The sequence below is a fragment of the Coffea eugenioides genome, chromosome 11 (genome assembly GCF_003713205.1).
Source record: "Coffea eugenioides isolate CCC68of chromosome 11, Ceug_1.0, whole genome shotgun sequence".
Taxonomy (NCBI): Eukaryota; Viridiplantae; Streptophyta; class Magnoliopsida; order Gentianales; family Rubiaceae; genus Coffea; species Coffea eugenioides.
The window spans coordinates 43293795-43315085 of NC_040045.1; the positions used below are offsets into that span (position 1 = coordinate 43293795).

General features: G+C 36.4%; 2 protein-coding genes, 1 long non-coding RNA gene and 1 pseudogene across 4 annotated transcripts; all 4 read left to right on the plus strand.

Moving 5' to 3' along the window:
• Positions 1–424: 424 nt before the first annotated feature.
• On the plus strand, positions 425–3514 carry LOC113754013 (methyltransferase-like protein 7A). 2 transcript variants are annotated; one of them, XM_027298325.1, is made up of 6 exons: positions 425–863; positions 1732–1827; positions 1917–2135; positions 2704–2800; positions 3022–3116; positions 3198–3514. In XM_027298325.1, exons 1-6 carry the CDS (start codon positions 564–566, stop codon positions 3354–3356), a joined length of 966 nt encoding a protein of 321 aa, XP_027154126.1. In that variant the 5' UTR covers positions 425–563; the 3' UTR covers positions 3357–3514. The 2 variants fall into 2 exon arrangements, with proteins under 2 accessions (XP_027154126.1, XP_027154125.1); XM_027298324.1 differs by having other exon boundaries at positions 429–863; positions 3022–3084.
• Positions 3515–5523: 2009 nt separating this feature from the next.
• Positions 5524–7713, plus strand: LOC113754258. The gene is made up of 3 exons (XR_003465161.1): positions 5524–5711; positions 6085–6175; positions 7633–7713. It is a non-coding gene; the product is annotated as an uncharacterized LOC113754258 (long non-coding RNA).
• Positions 7714–7766: 53 nt separating this feature from the next.
• On the plus strand, positions 7767–8368 carry LOC113754215 (annotated as a pseudogene).
• A 359-nt stretch (positions 8369–8727) lies between these two features.
• On the plus strand, positions 8728–16132 carry LOC113752645. The gene is made up of 4 exons (XM_027296737.1): positions 8728–8811; positions 12304–12697; positions 14874–14908; positions 14988–16132. Exons 1-4 carry the CDS (start codon positions 8728–8730, stop codon positions 15843–15845), a joined length of 1371 nt encoding a protein of 456 aa, XP_027152538.1. The 3' UTR covers positions 15846–16132.
• Positions 16133–21291: the final 5159 nt, after the last annotated feature.

Here is a 21291-nt window from a genome sequence, read left to right on the forward strand (position 1 = left end):
CAATGCTCAAACATCCCTTCGAGGCTACACTTTCTTTTTTTTTTTCTTTTTTTGGGCAAAGTATGCAAAGGACAACTTTGGTTGCTTTAGTAAGCATTTTGCTTGAGGAATGGAGACAAAAAAAAAAATGAACGCAGCAGCTTTTTTTTGTTTTTTTTTAAATTATGACAACATGTCCATGTTTACAGAAAATAGGAAGAAAAAAAAATTTGTAAAGGTACATTTTATTATTTTTTCTTTTACTATAATCATTCACTAATGAAAGTAATTTCGAGAAAAAAAAAAAGGAAAGTAATTTCTTGTGTTGAACATGTATTAAAGAGAGATTAAAAAAAAAAGGCTAGTTCAAACAGTTACTGCAGATGAAGATGACGGACTTTGGCGATTACGTAATTTACGCACAAGGAAAAAACAAAGGGAAAATAATCTGGCAGAAGTCATGAGAAATACAGTAACAGCAGGAAAAAGGAGGACAGAGGAGAAATCCGAAGACAGAGTCAACGACAAAGGATATCTTCCACTATAATCTTCTCCATTGGCTGTCCTCCTCTAGTCTTTGCAGCATGATCCTTCAGTCCCCAAAATTTAGCTCCGTTAGTCCGAACTTGAATCTTCAGCCAACCAGCAAGGTAAGTTCAGTCGCTAAAACTTGTACAACCCTAACAAATATGAGCAGATGTTGCCAAGCAGGAGATGACAAGTTCAAAGAACCGAAGGAAAACGGCCTCAAAGACATTAATACTGTCCACAGCAGTACAAGATGCTCTTGCGTTAGCAGAAGACAACTCCTTCAGGCATTTGGCACTGCTCCTTTCTCAAGTGATCCTTCATCTGCCTCAGATTCACCTCCCAGCGATCCCCTGGTCTGATTCTTATCCCCGATTGTCTATGGTTTTTCATGCTTGATTCTGATTGGATGGGCATAATTCAAATGTTAGTGGGTTTTTGGATTGTTCGAAGTTTAAGATTATTCAGTTTCATTTTATCAAATTGCTTTCTTTATGTGTTTTGTAGTGATTAGCCATGTCATGTGGGAGGAGCGGGGTGGTGGTGGTTTGGTTGGGGATGAAACTAGTGGTGGACTCAGGACCTATGGTCGGACAATAATATTATAGACCTAAATGATCACGTAATTATTATGTGAAGAGAAATTTAATTAAAAATTATGTTTTTACTACGAATTTTTTGTGTTGTGAAATTATTGAAGTTATTTATTATTCAAGTAGTAATCAATTTTGTATTTTAATAGCTTTAAAACATTTGTATTATAGGAGGGATATTTCAAAAATTGGTTGTCAGATAGATAATGTGCATGGAAAGAGGATTTCTCATAATATGAGGTGCAATGAATAGGGAAATATTTTTTTTTTTCCCGAAATTGAGGGGTGCAATTATGATAAAAACATAAAAATTTGTAACAATTTTAAGGTTATTCTTTAAATTTTGCAACGTTGAGGAGGCAATTGCCCGCCCTCAGCATATCGTACCACAATCTTCAGGATGATGCATGAATGGGACTGGTTGGACTTCTAGGCCAATACAACTTAATGCTAGAGAAGTAACTGGAATATTGGAATTATGTTTGAAGGGGCAAAAATAAGCTGAAAGCATGTGATTGGATACATAACTACATCTGATGGTCATTGCACAATTACAGTAATGCGAGTTAACAAAAACTGTTATTACTAGATGTGCTTAAAGATATTAACTTCTACTGTTTCTGGAATGCAGGCTACGTTGAAAAAAGTTCGCCCTCCAAAGCCAGATTGGTACGAGGAGTTATATGCGTGGGTTATGGGGAAATTCAATAAACGTTACGAGGCTGAGGTTGGTGGTGGTTATGAGCAGTAAATTCTTGGTATGTTGACCATTTAGTTCAGTAGAAGAATACTGATAAATGCCTATTTTCTTATAAGATTGCAGACTATAAGTCTCAACTTTTTGCTAATCTGAGAGGAAAGGCTAACAAGATTTTGGAGGTTGGTGTTGGGACAGGTCCCAATCTCAAATACTATGCAAGTGAACCAGGCGTTGAAGTTTTTGGTGCGGACCCAAACATAAAAATGGAAAAGTATGCGCGGGCAGCAGCACAGGGTGCAGGCCTTCCGCTGACAAACTTTAAATTTACACAAGCAGTATGAGCCTGTCTATGGTCAATCAGATGGATTCTATTAGCGATGTCTTTTTCATGTCTGCAAGATAACAGTAGTATCTTTGCGTGGCTGATTAACTGTTTGAAAGCTGAATTTTGGTTTTCAGAAGGCCACAGCCAAAAGCTAATTTGTGTATGTCGATAGCATGCTTGGTTTTCATCTAAAGTTGATATGACTAGTGCACATACCTAATCTTATGGTGCAAGAAATGATGATTTTTATGCCTCGTTTATGAGCTTTTCCTGTCTTACCTTATTTACCCAGTTGCTTCATTTATGAAAGCTTCTTTCCTTCATTTAAGTTATATCTTGGACATCAGATGCCAAGATATCTGCTCTGTCTGTTTGAGATTAGGCAGTTGCATATAGTTCCTGTCAAATGCTTTTTGGCTTGAGCTTAGGATTTTCTTGGTGTTGATATTGGTCAACGATCCACTTTAGATGCCTCTTCCGTCTGCTGTTGCAGACTTATTAGTCACAGCTCATTTGAAGGTCATTTATCCCTCGGAGTTAATTTTGCAATGGGACTGTCTGACCATTGAATTGTGCAGGTTGCAGAGGCTCTGCCCCTTGGTGATGCATCTGTGGATGCTGTAGTGGCCACACTTGTCCTATGTTCTGTCAAAGATGTTGACTTGGCGCTGCAAGGTATGTTAATTCCTGTATGAGACACTCAAACTTTGGTAGATAAAATTTACAATTTTAGCATGCAGCATCTAAAGGTTTTTCTTAAGAAAATATGAATGGTCTACTTCTTGTTGGAAGAACATGTCATATACGCCTCAGTGGCTAGGTTTGTACTGCTCAGTGTATATCGAGTGGAAAAGCAGATAGCAGGGGCTAATACACATTCTAGTAATTGTTTTCAGAGATTATGAGGGTGCTTAAGCCAGGTGGGCTCTATGTGTTTGTGGAACACGTAGCAGCAGAAGGTAATAAAGATGTACTTCCTATTTGCGATAATGTAAGCTTTTATTTCATGTTAACTTCTCCATCTAAACTGAATTATAACGTCAAAGCCTTGATTTGTCTGTTTTGCTGGCAGATGGAACAAGTCGGAGATTTTTCCAAGGGATTCTTGATCCTTTGCAGCAGTTTTTTGCTGATGGCTGTCACTTCACTAGAAAAACTGGAGAAGTTATTGCTAAAGCGGGCTTCTCATCAGTTGAACTTCAGCGGGCATTTGTGCCTTCTGCCTCGATAGCAAATCCTCAGGTTTATGGGATAGCTCGCAAGTAGCCTAGATTAATGTTATGCCACATAAAATATTCCTGCTGCAAACCTTGGAATAATTATTTGAATACTGTTGAGTGTGTTTGGATAGAGTACTATTTGAAATATGCGTGTTTGGATTGTAAATTATTTGAAATATTTTTACTGTAGTACTTTTTGTGATATGATGTATGTGAGATAAAAAGATAATTGGGAAGATAAAAAAGTGTATTGAAAATTGTAATGGTGATGTAAGCAAATATATTTAGGTAAATAATCTCCTGTCGAAAATTATTTGGAATAATTATTGTAGCACTTTTTATGATATGATGTATGTGAGATAAAAAGTAATTGAAAATATAAAAAGGTGGATTGGGAAATACGTTTATGATGCAAGCGAAATATTATTTGAGATAAATTTGCAATCCAAACACAGTTACACATTCCAACCATTACTTATTCTTGTTGTACTACTCTATTGTAATACATTCCAGCCTTCGTCAGAATCAGTAATAAATTCCAAGTATTGCAATTCTTATTGTACTACTCTTTGTAGTCCAAGTGTGGTGGTCCTTACCAAAGATGGCAGATGCCCGAAGGGTGCCATTTCCATGTAAAAGCTGAAAAAAGAAAGACAAAGCTCAAGGTAGTGGATGGCTTTGATTCATTTATTGATTTGCCATTTTCAACGTTAGTGCCTTGGTTGATCTTCTGAGTGGTTAAGATTGTTCGCATGTACTAATTCTTATTCCACTGCTCTATGATCATCAATTATTAAATAGCAAGAAGTCAAAGCACAAAATTAACAGTCGGGTACTACTTTATCTCCTACCTTAGTGCACAAAATAAGAAAGAAACCAACAAGTAGCACACTCTCATTTAGCTACCGACATATTTACAAACAAAAAAAGGATAGGAAAAATGGATTAAGCAAAAAAGAACACGAAAGAGATGAGGCATTGTGAGTAATAAAATTGAGGTACTAGATACTATCTTAAATTGTTAATTAGAAATATAGGCCAAATTCTTGAACTTCTCATCTTGGGGTCATCTCTTATTATTAAGTTAAAAAAAGACAATAAATAAAGAAATTCGAAAAAAAAAGTAATAAAACATGTAAAGTAATTCAAAAAAATAATAATAAAACACACTCATTCATTCTCAGGTTCTCTTTCCCTTTTTCATTTCCCTAAATAACTATTACTAGGGATAATTCTCTTGAGCTTTCTCATAATATCACTCAGCTCTCCTGATGTCTTTAAAATCTCACTTAACTCCTTTGAATTGACATTCATTGTAACATTTTAGCCCCTTTGAGGAAATGCAAGAAAGATAATACTTTTATTTTAGTTTACAACAACAATTTAATTTATAAAGTTTACAACAACAATAAAAAATAAAATAAGGTTAACTTTTTATAAGTTGTAAATTTCTTAACTTAAACTAGTTATTTTAGTTGTTTTGGAACAAAGCAAAATTTACACCTTGAAGAATTCACACATATGAAGAGATTATTTTAATTTTCAACATAACTTAAACTACATCATGTATTAAAATGTATTTCCCAAAAAAATTTCTTGACTTTCGTATAACTATCTATGAAAGTTTTCAAGGTATTAATTACTCACCAAAATCCTCTTGAATGCTTGATTTTAAATAGATTTAATTTATCCACGTCTTTTGCTGTCCCACCATGATCTCGATATAGAGAAATATAGACCATTATTATATAACAATTCATTTTTTGTTTTAATCTACATTTTTTGGTTTAACAATTTTATTTTTTTGACTTTTTGGTTAAATAGTTATTAAGAGCAAAGGTGTTATTGTCAATTTATGACATTTGATAAGAATATTTAGTCTCGTCAAACTCATAGAGGAGGTAAGCAAAATTTTACAAACCTCAAGGAGCTAAGTGATATTATGAAAAATCTCAAAGATTTTTAAAATTATCCAAAAAAAAAGGGTAAACAATAAAAGAAGACGATTGGGAAAGCCATAAAGGAGCCAGACACTGGTAAAGTAATTTATGTAGAGATGGCAATAGGGGCGGAGATGGCAATAGGGGCGGATGGGGCGGGGCAAAATATTTACCCCGCAGAAAAAAAATATATATATATATAAATATTAAATACACAAAAGTACAAAACCCCTAAATCTAATTATCCCCCATTCGGCCATTCCCATTTCCCCCTCAGTTCCTCCATTTCCTCCTTCGCAGAATCGCAGCCAGCCAGCCACCGCCGTCGCCTCCCATAGTCCCATTCCCCTCAATTCTAATCAGTAATCAGTCTCAATCACTCGAAATCTCTAAATTCATTTTTCCCCTCCTTTCAAACTTCAACTGGTACTAAATGAAATCCATGCTCTCTCTCTTTTTTTTTCCCCTTTCCTGCTAATTTGCTTGCATTTACGTTCTTAGATGACTGAAATTTTGGTTGCGTTGGAAATTTTATGGTCCACTTCAATCTCGTAGTTGAAAGAGGATGAAACTTTTTGTGTGTGCTTGTAATCTGTTTGTGAAAATGCGTGAATGAAATAGAGGTATCAGTTAAGGCTTTATTCAGATTAAAAATCTATATCTTGTTTCACATATATCGTAAAACATGAAAGATACGGTATTACTGTACCTCCATTTTCCTTTTTAGGAATTATGGCCTATGAATGTGTTAGCAGACGTTTTGGAGCATCTTGATAAGAGTAGTGTTTTCTGTATGCAGGGGTTTTCTTAAGCTGATTGATGGACTAAAGTCTTAAAACTTTTGGGCTATTAGAGAGTTTTCTATGATTGCTTTATTGGTAATCTCAGAGGTAAGTTCTTGATGTGTTTGCAAAATGAGAATCTGTATTGTCTACCCAAAACTGCAATGCTCTGTGCCTCTTCAGTTTGCTCGTCCTTTGTTGGTTCAGTTAATTCCCCTCATTATTTTCATAGGTGATATTTTCTTTTTTTTATTTTTCACATCTTAGTTCTTCATTTACAGCTAAGCTGAAGATTATGAATTGTAGAAAGTTATCCATTTCTCGCGGGGGACCGCAGGGGAAACGGGGCGGGGGTGGGGGGCAGAGGCAGGGGACGGGGGGAGTTATTTGACAACGGGGCCAAAAGTAAAATCAATAAAAAAAAGGGCATTATTGCAAAACGGGCACTTAAATATCCGTCAGGGTTCTTATTCGCGTTTGCACACGCAGATACTTCTCACTGTCCTTCTCTGTATTCGTTTATGCAACCTACAAAATCAACAAAAAATTGGTAAGTTCATTTGTTTGTTTATTTAGCTATGAAGGCTTTTTTTCCCCCTGTTAAATGGATGATTTATTTATGTTTTAATTTCTTGATCTTGATTGTAGCTTGTGAACCTTTCGTTGCTAATGCCTTATTGTGTCTCTCAGGAGTTCTTTATTTCTTGGTGGTTAGCTTTTCTCCATAAAGTTTATATTTTGTCATAACAATTTGTTTCTGGTGATTGGATTTTATTTTGTGCTTAGACCTATTGAAGTTCAATGAAATTGTTAGTTCTGGAGCCTGAGTTATTTTATTTTATTTTTTGGCTGGAACTGGTCTGAAACCCGAATGAAGATGGATGTAAAATTTGTTCCCTAAGTTGGCTGTTAAGGTTTCTTTTGCATATGAGTGAACTATGAATGAAAATAATCCGAAAGTACTTGCACTTGTTCCTTACTTAAGCCCTCGAATGCCTTTCCTAGTTTTTCTTTCTCCTTTGATCTATTGAGACATTGGATAGTTTGGATTTTGATCAAGAAAATCTTGCAAGGGTACTCAATATTGAATCGATTGGTATATTTTGCACATTAGCTTTCATAAGGGTTAGGTTCATTCCATAAGTCGACCACTCTCTTTAAAGATTGTTCCTTTGTAATATTTGATTGCAAGTAAGAATGCAGCCTAATACCAAACTTAATCCAAAAAAACGTTGCTTAGTATTTAAATTGTTGTATGCCTAGTCTGCCATGCTCTAGGTATATGCATGGAAGTCAATTCCTAGAATGCTACCATTTACCAAAACATTCTTGCGTGTGGTCTTCTTTCCCAAAGCACATTCATGCAAAAAATATTTATCAAGCATGGTAGCCAATGGCTTCACATTGGTGGACTGAAAATTTATGAGTTGTAAACGGCTTGCAATACTGGATGTCATATTATTGATTAGTCTTCTTATACCAGTAGGATTTCCATATTCCAGAATGAGATGATAGTCCTTGAAAATATGAATGAGACTGACATCTTCCCCATTTGTCTTCTTAAGGTGAGAAGCTCACTGGAAATAGGATGTGAAGCTCTACACATGAAGGAAGGATTACATTCATTTGCTGCATTTAGTGCTACAAGTGCCAAAAGGCACTGCTTCACCAGAAATCATCCTTCAGTGTTTAATTTTTTGTAACTATCTTCAAACCATGAAGCTTTCTGTAGTTTTCAAATCCTTGCGTAGCTATCCCGCTCTTCGTGTGGTTACTGGCCCTCTACAGTCTCGTGCATTTCAGCCTGATTTGATTCTCAGGGACCCCAAATCAAAGCCCGTAAGACACAAGTATCCTACTTTCTATGATCCTTATGGCCCTAGACCCCAACCTTCAGATAAGATCATTCGGCTTGCAGAACAGATTGCAGCCCTGTCTCCTGAAGAGCGTAATTTGATTGGTCCCACGCTTAGAGACAGACTAAGGCATCCTAAGATTCAACCGATTTTAGTGAAGGGCATGCACTTGGGTCCTCAGGGAGGGTCTGGTGCTGGGTCTTCAAAGGCTGAGGAGAAGAAGGTTGAATAAACTGCATTTGATGTCAAGTTAGAAAAGTTTGATGCTGCTGCAAAAATTAAGGTGATCAAAGAGTTTCGTGCTTTAACAAATTTGGGGTTGAAGGAAGCCAAAGATTTAGTTAAGAAAGTACCAATTTTAATTAAGCAAGGTATCACTAAAGAAGGGGCAAATGATATTATAGAGAAGATCAAAGCTGTAGGGGGAGTTGTTGTTATGGAGTAGATTTTCACCGAGTTTTGTATGCTTTCTTTGAACTGTTATCAAAGTTCCATTGCTAGTTTTTCGCTCTGATAGAGAAACAACTGCCATTCTGAAGATGTTGTTCTTGCATATTCAAAAGAATGAAACTTTCCTTGCTAGTTAGAGGAGGAACATTATTATATTTTCCTTCAAATTTGGTTTTCACACTTGATATTTTGTGCTGACCCTTAATGGGATTTTGGGATACGGATGGGCCACCAGGGAAATTGGCTTAACAGATGTCTGGTTTGTGTAAAATTGCTGGTGTATGATATTGGAATTATTGCTGATTTGGCTGTGGTTGCAACTTACAAGTAGTCTGTTTGCTTCAGCATTTTAACATGGCGGCTGACTTTTCAGTGGCCGCAAATGGCCTCTGTCCATTTTTGAGATGTCCAAACAGTTACATTTCAGGCTTTTGCCAGGTATGGAAATTTTGGAATCGAATTATGAGCTCTCAGCATGCGATTTTTACTTAACTGATCCCCAGCAATTAACAGACCCACACTCTAGTAGATAACATTTTTAGCCACTTCATGCAATATTTGAAAATATTTCTTGCGCAAATATGAGATGTGTAACCTTCATTGTTGTAGTCAAATAGCATTCCTAATTGACCAATTGTTACTGGTCAATTAGTTCATCTCAACCTGAAAGCAGTAGTAGAGTAAATAAACATGATTGTGGCCCAAGTCTTCAGTTCTTTGGCTAGATGATAGTTAATACACGATTATGGTCTTGATTCTTCAATTCTTTGGATGGATGGAACTATTGGGAAATTGTTCATTTAATAAACATGTTTGGTCTTGATTCTTCTAGAAAAGAAAGGTAAATCCTTAAAGGTGAAGGCAAGCTCTTCGAGTATCGAACCTTGAACATGCATGTTACCTTTTTTGCTTTTGGGTGATGACAGTAGATAACATTTCCATGTGGAGCATGACTAAGAAAGACAAAGGTCTAGAGAGTGGATGACTGTGTTCATTGATTGATTTTTCATTTCCCAAGTTATTGCATTTGTTGATCTTCCAACTTGGTTAAGATAGTGGTTGATGACGAATGAGTTGAGGCTTTCCAAAAAGGATTTGCAAACGTGGATTCATAATGTGTCAATTGCGTCCCCATGTTCCAACTCTTATCCCTCTTGTGAAAAGCAAAGATTTTTCAACTTTTTTTTTTGACGTGAAAGAGCTGATGGTGAAGAAAAATAAACATGAGCAATGACTTTGTTTTAACTCCTCTTTCATTGCAAAGATTTTTCAACTTTTTTTTTTGACGTGAAAGAGCTGATGGTGAAGAAAAATAAACATGAGCAATGACTTTGTTTTAACTCCTCTTTCATCACAAAATCCTTAATTAACACAACGTTTAGCATAAAACTTGGCTGCTACTACTTTTCCTCTTACCTTGCCACACAAAATAAGCAAGAAATTGACAAATACCTCCTGCGTGCCCTCATAAGTATTATTTGGCTTGTATTCTCCCAAGATATAAGTGCCTATCAAACTATAATGCGACGCAAGAAAAATAAGAAGTAAATAACAAAAGAAATGTGAAAATAAAAGCCATAAAATCGAACTAGTATAGCTTACCTCTATACATAAGCTCTTTTTTTGTTCAAATTACTCAACAGGAGTGTGCATCGAAATCAAATTCGATAATAAATTTTTGAAAATTTGGACATTAGAAAATTCGATCGATTTCAAATTCGATTTCACAAATTCCGAATTCAATTTGAAAGTCGGTAATAACCGATTTCACCTAATTCTGTAATTATATGTAAGTTTTGCTAAACTAAATGCCAACTTTTGTATAATATAAGTTTATAGTTATAACCTAATATCCAACTAACTTAATAAGACTTATTATTGTATTGTTTTATAATATAATTATAATTAGATGTATTATTATATAATATAAATTTTTATATTACATATATATTAATATATATAACACATACAAATTTGAAATTGAATATCAAATTAGGTATTCGATTCCGATTTCGCATTGTGAATTCGAAATCCAAAATTCCATTTTGAGAAAACGTATTCTCAAATTCAAACCAAATTCGTATATTTTGAAAATAAAAAAATCCGATTTCCTTTTCGTTTTTCGCTTTACTGATTTCGAGAATTCCAAAATTTGAATCGAATTTGATCGATAAATCGATTTTTTTTTTTAAGTTACATGCTCCTATAACTCAGAATGAATCACTTATTATATATTTATACTCCACCTACGAAAGCACATAAGAATTTATTACTCTCTTGTAGTATAAAGCTAAGTTAAAATATCTAGCTCAAGAAAAAAAGAAAAATACACACTTACACTTTTCATACTTTTCCTCCGTCATTTCCCTAGAAACAAAACAAGCACCTTTAATGTAGTAATAAAAATTTAAAAAAAAATGTTCGGGGGCCATTACAAAGAGCACAGTAAATATACGGGGACACAACCAGAAATCAAGCCAAATTTGAGGGTGTGTCAGCAACAAGGACGCTTAAATAATCGCGCTCTCTCCGTCAAATTAGGGTTCTTATACTCACATTTCTATTTTCTACACGCTGACAATTCCCACTCTCAACCTTCACTCCTTTCCCCAGCAAAAGCCCAACAGAATCAATAATAAATTCGTAAGCCCATTGTGTTTGTTTACATCAGCACCATCATTCATGTAAATATGTGCTTAGTTATCTAAAAAAATTGTTTTTTAGTCCTTCAATGCTGGATTGCATTTCTTGTTTATTTTTTTAAGCTTCACAATTCCTTGTGAATCTTTGGTGGCAGATGCGGTATTCTTCATTTGAGGAGTTTTTATTTCTGGGTTGGTAGTAATTCTCGTAAAGTTCAAATTTTTTAATTGCTTCTTTCTTTTTACATAATATGGTACGAATGATTGGGAATTATTCTGTGCTTAGCTGTTTTTTCATTTATTTTAAAAAATTATAGCTTGAGATACAGCAGTTGGCGGTTGTAGTCTAGTTTCAATGATTTTGTAATAATAGTGAATTATTACGGGTTATTACATTAAAAATTATGTTGTCACTGTAGCTGAGTATTTTTAGCTGTGTTCATAATCATAAAAAAACTAAAGCCAAAAAGGGAGAAAATTCCAGAGGGGGCAAATGATGTGGAAAAGAAAAGTTTTCCTTTGTGTGTAGACATTTGCTGTTTTTTAAATTTTTTTTAAGGCATCTTTTGAATGTTGACTAGCTTTGCTCCTGTCATTCGACTTGAGAAAGAAAAAGATTATACTTTTCTTTGTGATTTTGTGACATTGATCTTCTGGTAAATGTCATTTCAGGCTTTCGGTTTGAATTATAGGTCTTTGCCATCAATTTTTCTTAACTCACGTCTTGTTGAATTTAAACCAGGCTTATCCACTCTTCAAGGGAAAGGTTGGCGCATGAGAAGAATATTTTAGCTGTCTTGGTTATTGGTTATTGTTTATCTTGTTGGTGAGAGAAACACTCTGCAGAGGATTGCATTAATGAGTGTGTTTGGATAGCCAATTATTTGGTCAAATATATTTGCTGACATCACCATTACAATTTCCAATACACCTTTTTATCTTTCCAATTACTTTTTTATCTCACATACATCACATCACAAAAAGTGCTACAGTAAAAATATTTCAAATAACTTACCATCCAAACACACTTTTCCATTGGTGACAAGTTAATCAGGGTTTAAGATATCTATTGTTTCCAAAGTTCTTTAGGCATGGGTTCATTGTTTCAAACAGTGACATGAAGATTTTATCCCTATTTTGTAAGTTTTATGTGTCGTAAACATATTTGAAGCATTCAGAGATTTCCAATCTCACAAGGACAAAGGATTAGTGTTTGATAGGCTAGCTTTGAGCTTTAGAAAGAGTTCTGACAGCTAGCAGGAGGGATTTCTGGTGGGTTTTCTGAAAGATAGCTAAAACGGGGTCCCTGTGTTGTGTGGCTGCAAGGCCACATGGATCTACTGCTGCTAGCAGGGAATGGTCTGTGGGGCCACATGAACCTTACTGGCGTACAAACTCAAGTTATTCACCGCCACCGCCGAGATGGGACTTCCGTTTCCAATCTGAAGCACTGTCATTTGGCTCCCATGATGGGATTCAACTGTTTGGGTCTTCAGCATCCTCAAATAGTAGAGAAAGTAGGAGCTGGTTGAGAGGCAATCATGTGGCCAATCATCCATATATGGCAAATGATGGTGGTGGCCCGTATTATAGTAGTCCCTCTGACATTTCCCCAGTGCGGCAATGGACTCCTCCAACAATACAAGAAATCAGTGTTGATGATTATAACACTTCGAGAAGAGGTTTGTCAATAACTTTCACGTTTTGTGTCCATTTCCACGGATTGAGTTTGCCCTCAATGGTAACATGCTTTTAGCTTTGAAGGGTTCACAATATCGTCACTTGCAGTATTACTTCTGTTTCTTGCTATTTGTTCCAAGTTGTTTTCTTTTGTGTATTCAGATTTGATCCTGTGGCCCCCCTCCCCCAAAGTTGTGCTTGCTTCTTTGATATAACTACTGCTCTTTATTGATAAGGAAGCATGATAATTAAGTATCCAATCCAATTGCTTTTAATTACTTTGATACAAGTATGCATATGACATTTACAATTTTATGTAAAACCATCTATAGTAGAATAATTTTGTTTGTTTTTCTGTATATGAACATTCGTGTGATAAGAAAAGTAGCTGCAATGGGGTATGGTTTTGCTCCCTTTTATAATAAGGATCCATGCTTTCTTTGTCCAAAATAACATCGTGGCAGGTGTAGATTTGTTGATGGGCTGATCATTAAAGGGGGAGCTTGTAAACTTGTAGCTCCAATTTGGCAGGTTCTGTGCTGGAGTCCAAATGATTTTTGCCCAAAATTGATTCTTGTATGGTGTCATAGTACAGGCTTGTGCCTGCTTGTTGTTAACTAAGCCTGCCTCCAAACACCATTACACTTCATCTTCATGTTTCCAGGTTAGGTTCAAAAGTAAATGTACCTTCAATCATGTGCAGTCATCTAATATAATGCATCAATCATCTTATAAGTCAGCTATAAACATGACCCATTAAAATTGAAGCAAACAAGGATGTTGCTACAATGCTATTCTCAACTGTCCCTGTTTTTGTGTTGAGGGGTTACCCATGATTTCAGCATTAAGATCCCTACAGTTCATGACCTCAACATGAACTCCCACCCCTCCTCCCTCTCTCACAACACTCAGACATGAACACATGGAAATGCATATTTATCTTTTCCCTTCTTCCCTGGTATCCATTGCCCTTATATCATACTCTTTTCTTGAGGTCACTTGTGGGGCTGATGATGGGAAGCTAAGTAACAAGATGCTTTAAATTAAGTTTTTCAATTAAATTGCCAGGACAAGAAAATTGTTGAACATAGATTTGATAGCTTGGTGATGTCATTAGCTGTAATTGATTATTGACCTGGTTGGCTGGGTACAGATTGGTCCATAACCTTATGGGTGCACAGCTTGAGTGAGACCTGTGATGACAGAGCATCATGGTGGATGCTTCTATAGGCACTCTTGGTTTGGTATCCTGGCTAGTTCACATTTTCATCTTGTTTTTATTGCTAATTATGTGCCTTAGGACTTTCTTCTTTTTTAAGGGCTTATTTATCAGAATTTCCTGTATTTTAATCTACAAAAGAAAATTATATTTGCTTGTAGATGATAAAAAGTTGTTTTACGTTTGTTTTTATTTGAAACGAGTACGTACCGATAGTATTGATATTCAGCCAACTACTGGTATTGTATGGGAAAAGCTCAATGTCACATTTGTAGCTTCTGTCTAAGCTTACATTAATACAGATATTAGCTGTTGCTGCCTTTTGATAGATGTTTTGTTGCTTAAAAGAAACATTAAGCACGTGCACTGGTACTGTGAGATTAGTGAGTCATCGTCATAGGAGGCTGCTTATGTTTGCCCTACAGTGCAATACGGTTCTGAGTTTCCTGTCAATCCTGAGTAATTTTATTGTTCATGTAACTTCCCTTTCCCTCTGGAAGAATTATATATTTTATATCTGTTGAGAATGGTATTAGCATATCTAAGTTGTAATTTTCCTATGACCCAAGTAAGTTACAAAAGGATTTGCTTTTGTAGGGCCATCAGGATTAGATTGTGCATTATGGGGTGATATATACTTTTTGCTTGTTCAGCATGACTGCATCTGGCTCTTGAAAATTTTGTTGAAGCATCACTAGTACATGAGTTTGATTTTCATTAGAACACATTACCATAGAGATAGTCATCAATATGGAACTAACCTTTATGGTTTCATCTGTCTTGGGTTCGCTATAAACATTTTCAGTTTTGTGAAATCGTTTGTCAATATCTTATGTGGTCTATCATTGGGGTTGCTTTACTGTCATTGGTTGTATGCATAAACAATTGTTCATATTAAGTGAACTACTATGAATGGAAATTTTAAATTGCTGATACTATCCTTCTCTTGTTTGATGCAGTCTCAAGGCCCTTATCCTTTTCCCCTGCTATGGAAGTAAGTTATGATTTTCCTTTCCCATGCATAGCTGAGTAGTACTGCCTGAAGTTCAACTTAATTATACTTACTTTTGCAGGGCACATCAGCTGCAAGGGATAGTGGTGGCTCAACTTCATCCAGGTCGGACAGTAGTGATTACGAGTCTGTGGCCAAGACACATCACTCTCATCGTAATTTTTCAAGTCGCCGTTGCTTTATGTCAAAACCTGTTCACCCATTGACCCTTCCATCTGACACACCTAGAAGAGAAGCTACTGACAGCAATGCTGCTGGGTATTTGGAATTTGATGCTGTTACTCCTCGAAGAGAAAAACATCGCTTGAGCAGTGCTAGTGGTAGTGTCGATCTCACTGATGTTTCTGAGCCATTTGAAGCTGATTTTTCAAGTAGATATTGTAATCCATCAGATAGTTTCAAATGTGGATTGTGTGAGAGGCTTCTTTCACAGAGATCTCCTTGGAGTTCTCGACGTATTGTGAGAAGCGGAGACATGCCTGTTGCTGGGGTTCTTTCATGCCGCCATGTATTCCATGCTGAATGCTTGGAGCAAACTACCCCAAAGGCAAACAAAAATGACCCTCCTTGCCCAATCTGTGCCAAAGTTGAAGAGGAGAATTCTCCAGATCAGCGGGTCTTTTCTAAGTTCTTCCCTAGGCTTAGGCCTTTCTGCGAAGATGGACCATCAAGGCCATGGGGTTGCGCACAGGCAGGAGATTGTGTTGAAGGTGCTTTGCATGCACCTCCCCGCAGTACCATGTTGTCACTTACTCGGAGTCGGATTAAAAAGAATCTGTCATTGAAGGGTAATGTAGGCAAAGACTTTCCCGGGAAGGCGAGGAAAAGTGGCTCATTTGCCTCACAGTTATTTGTTGGTTCGGTTGACCATGGAGTCGCTGGTTCGTCCAAGACAGTTTCTGGCACAAGTTTGAAGTGAAACCAGAAGAGTGTGTCTGATGATTAGGAGGACCATATAAAAATGTATTTGCATTTCAGGGATCAATCCATCCATGGCTTTGGGTTGATTGCAGTCAGTGTGTTGAATTGGGTAGTTGGGTTGTGTTCCTGTAATCTTTAGTGGGATTTGGGGTTCTAAATTAGGAAAATTTGACGTATGTTGTAATCATTTAGCCTGGATCTAAATCACAAGGATGTAAAAATGAATGATGGAAATGCCACGAAATCGGCCTAATGAATTACTATTATTGAAAATTGTTGTTGCCATGTTCTTTGGTCCTCTTGGCATTGATCAATCAATGGTCACCCGGTTTTGGTGTTTCATCAGACCGGCTGGACGCAAGGCTATTCATGCATTGTATCTCCAACTGTTAATGGATTATTGATTACACTACTATCCTTTTGAAGAATTAACGCATGAATTCTTTGGTAACTTCTGAAGAAAAAAAAAAAAGTATGAGGTGTATGAAATTATCTCCCGGGTATAGAGACATTTGCAGCTAAAAGATGTTGTGCTTTGCAGGCGTCTTAGTCATTGACAGCTGGAAATTGTCAAAGTTGTCTTGTTCCTCAGGCATGATACTCCCTCCGTCCCACTTTGATAGTCTCATTTTTTTTTTCACACAGTTTAAGAAAAAATAGTTAATTTTGTTGGAAAAGTAAATTTAGATTGCTATTTTCCTAAAATACCCTCGCATTAAATAGAGTACAACTTTATGGGAACTTGAATTGATGGTAAAAAAAGAATCAACTCTCATTAAATGGGGTAGGTTTATAGTAAGAACAACTTACATTGAATAAGGGCATTTTAGGAAAATTAAAATACAACTACATTCTTCAATTGGAAAGTGGACTACAATTTGGGACAGACGAAAAAGGAAAACGGGACTATCAAAGTGGGACGGAGGGAGTATTTGCAAGGTTTTTTCCCTTTATTAAATGTGCAAAGAAACTTGCGACTGGGAAGGGAAAGAACATTGGAAAGAAAACCCGTCAATAACATATTCACAATAAGAAATCAGGGGCCATTGGCCCGCCCTTGTACCAAAAAAAAATGGCGAGAGATGGGCCACAGAAGAGCTAGAATTGGAGGCCGAGAAGTGATCACCTTTTGTCAAAAGGTTCAATGGCTTGACACATTAGCAGTTTCTTTCCCCTTCACCTTCAGCAATATGTATCAAAAATCATATGACTGTAGTTTCAGATTGATATCCTGTCCATGGGCTGGATTAGCCCGAGTCTGATCAGCTCAAAAAAAACCCGAGGAATCGTATGTTTAAGAGGGCGAAGCAAAGTTTGAATCTCAATATTCAGTATGAATGAAATATGAGTCGAGCCCGAGTTTTGTTAGGAACAGATTCAATTAAGACTCGACCCATATAAGTTGCATACATACATACAGACATATATCATACATATATAGTAAAAAACACTTTGGATTATACATATATATATATGTATGTATATACACATATTATAACATAAAGTATTAATAGTTTGTCTACAAATTTATAATAATTAATAAATATTAAACATGTATTGAATCCGATTTGAACCCAAAACTCGTATTAAATTGTAAGTTGAATTTGAAAGTTATAATTTGGATTCAAACTTAAAAGCTTGAAAGCCAAGGTTGTATTTACCAAAATTGGACTCATGAAATCCAAATATTATATTGACAGCCACAGTCGTAATACTCATCCAAACATTCCTCCAAGGCAAACATTGGATTTTGGACCACTTTTTTTTGTCAGCAACGATACATGTGTATAACCTACTCTATCCTAATCTAGGGGGGAGGGGGAGCCTAAGGAGGCTGTTGTAGGGGCTAGTGGGTATACAGACCCAACTAGATTAAGAGAGTGCTATGGCACAACCCTTAAATTTTTTTCGCTGCTGATGAGGTTTAAACCCTCACCAACAGTCCAAGGAGGGACTTAATCCCTCCCTGATGGCCACTGAGCCATTGGCCCAAGGATTTTGGACCACTTGCGCAAGCTATCAAGAGCATGATGGGCTACAAAATGCTCACAACAATGAGGATGTAAGATGCCAGATCATGGATGATGTGACACGTCAATCCCTGTATCTAAGGTTTTCTTGGCAACCAACAAAAAAAAAAAAAAAAATGTTCCTTTCTTAGAATAGCGGCCATGTGCTAATCGAACAACAATCATTTCTGGGCCAATGCAGGTCTTCGTTTACGGGGAGGCCTCCACCCAAACATTAAATATGGAATAGCCCATGGGCCATTTTCATTACAAGATATAAAGCACATTGGGTGGGGGACCAATCAATTTACCAGGTTCATGTGCTCTGTTTCAAAGCCGCGGGACAAGGGCATATTTGTTTATCAAACATCACATAAGATGGGCCTTACTATTCAATCTGTAGTTTTCCCAATTTATGATAACAGTAAGTTTTTTTTGAAAATTTTTGGATGAGCAATTTGAACTCCTCTGTCACTTTCTTACAATTGTTGTTTTGAGATTATTCCTTTACCCTCCGAAGAAAAATTCAGCTGCATGATTGTGACACTTCGATCATTTGTGATCTTTGCAAGATCTCTGTTGCTTTCTTCCATTTCCTTTCCTTCTGGTGGACTTTGCTGGATGGGGTCCACGGCCTAAATTTGAAGCTTTAAAAGGTTTGAGTCCAGCCATTGATATGTTTTGAAAAAAAGTTTTTTTTTTTTTTTTTTTTGGTCAATGGACATTACGAAATTGGCCACTATAATAAAGTATAAAGAGCCCTGCCAGCCAGCCAACTAGATAATATGTTGGTAGAATCGAATTAACCTTGCATTAGAAAGATTCTTCACTATAGATATGGATGATTAAGACTTAAACCGACAAAGATATGTACCAATCGGATTAGAGATGGCCTATTCATTCTCCACGTTAGGATGCAACTCGTAGAAATGAACTTGGTAGCCTAGCCCACTAGGGATTGCTTCAGCTTTTTTTCTCATCGGAGGGAAGTTTTCGCATTCTGATTCTATTTGGATAGGGCATTATTTGATAATACTGCGGCACTTTTTAGAATATGACGTAGTGTAGTGTAGTACGTAGCATAAAAAGGCAGACGGAAAGATTTAAAAAATCATTAAAAAAATGTTACTATGATGCGACAAATAATTTTTTTAACAAATAATACACCATCAAAAAAAAAAAAATTTTTTTCTTCATCTGATCTACATCCAAGGGTTTTTGTTTTTCCTCATTTTTTTTGGGCTAGTGGATTAGGTAAAAGGAAATATGTATTAAAGTCTATCAATAACAATTGATAGCAATAAGTTTGGCTGGAGTAATGGCATAGTGCAGCATGCTTATAACAAAGAATGGAAAACTAAGCCTGAATTTAGGGTTTAACCCCAGCTATGTTGTGGCTATATATGGCGCTTTTCAAGTAGGCATGTGAGGGAAGCTGGGACCGAGTGAAAAATCAAATCAAAAAATGATGATGCTATCAAGTCTCATGATCCATATAGTTCCATACAGCCGAAGCTAGCAAGGAACATCCCATTAATGACCTTGCTCGTGGCCTCTCAAACATGTTGCCCCCTTGCATGTGTGACCTTTCACTGGTGAGAGTCACATCACATCTCTGGGAAAACTCTCAATAATCTCTATTTATGTTTTTTTCCTCCCAATTTTCTCAGCCTACTACATCCACTGCCCACTTAAAGTTAAGTTAGATATCTGAATGGGACGGCCTGCCCGTGAGAAGTATCACTCAGGTTAGTTAGTAGGAAAGTGTCACCGCCTTTTCCATATTAAGTGCTCGTCAACCTGCACCTCTATGGCTTTCGTCTTTGTTTGGTTTTGTTAGTTTGAATAATTCCCCCGTATTTCTTTGGCATGTTTTCATTCTCAGCACATCAACTTTACGTACGATAGTAAGAAATTTATGAATAATCTCGTGAAGTGTTATTAGAGTTGGAGCAACTTATGGTCTTGAATGTGTTGCTATCTTGCTTTGCAGTACTAGTAGTAAGTTTCTGTCTTTATCCTGGCCTGGGAGGTATTTCAAAGTTATTTTGCTACTTCCTCTTTGTTAGATAGATATAACTATAAGCAGTTGTAACATCATGCTTCCAACTTTTGACGCGTACTAAAGCAAAGAAAAAAGATTTTTGAGCCATGAAGAAACCCGCATTCCTCCTATCTTCTTCCACGTTCATCTGCAGTTCCAGGCCTTCACGCTTGTACAATTTGAACCCAGTCAGCCCATGTGCTTCATTTCGCATATCTTCTCAATTAGGCTATTAAGTGCTAGTCACTTTTTCCAGAAACAAAATAATGCTCATGCTTTAGATAGATAGATAGATAGATAGCCAGTTGTTAGCCACCAATTCCATCCATCCATCCAGGAAAAAGACCAAAAGACAATTAATTTGTTCGACAACCATAAATTACTACTACTGTTGTCGAAAGTGCATACTACAGCTTGTTAGATTATGGATTTTCTAACTTTTTTTTTTTTTTGAAAAAAAAAGAGAGAGAGATGGATTTTCTAACTACTACTCATTAACTTTCTTTTAATTTGCTGGTAGAAAAGAATACAAATTGTACATGTGAAAGAACAGTTGCTGGCACTTGCATCAGACAACGAGTTTCAAGATCTTGACGCGAAGCCATGTTCTTAATATCCAAGTTGAAAGGCATAGAATCTTACTAGGGACCAGAACAAGTTAATAAGCAAATGGTCCTCCTCTCTGTTTTCTCATTTTAGAACCACGTCCACTTGATTGATCCATCCACCAACTTACTTACGATCACAATTGAGGATCGATCCATATTTTGGAACACCGGCCGGCCTTTCCAATACTTGAATGTTGCTGTGTAGTATGGGGTAAATTAGTAGTATAACTTTGATATAAATAAATGTCAGTTTGTCAACTCATCATACGATTAAATTGAAGAAAAAAATCACAATGATTATACTAAAGTTGTACGAGTTTACGTTAAAAGTGGTAAAAATTACATGAAGAACAACTGAACAAAGATCAACCAACAGGACAAGCCTCTGATTCTGGCATGATGGCTGGGCAATTCGAGAGAGAAATTTGATTATGTAGAGGAAAGTTTCAGTTTCACTGCACAGGCGATTAACATTCTTTAGCCAAATGATTAGTTCTTCATCCGTGCAGTTATGGCAGACAAGGAAATTGTGCGCTTTTTGGAAGATGATCATGATATCTTTGTCAAAAGTAGAAGTGATCATTTTTAAATTTAACTGGTTTAGGCAAATATTAAGCCCATGACATCTCTTTACGGTGCTCACCCCTCTACAGAATAAGTTGAAGATTCCTAACTTTTTCTTTCTATAGAAATATATATATATATATATATATATATGGATTTTCTATATCGAAAGCTCATGACCTCCTCTAAACTATTCGACAGCATAAAGGGGCCCTAACC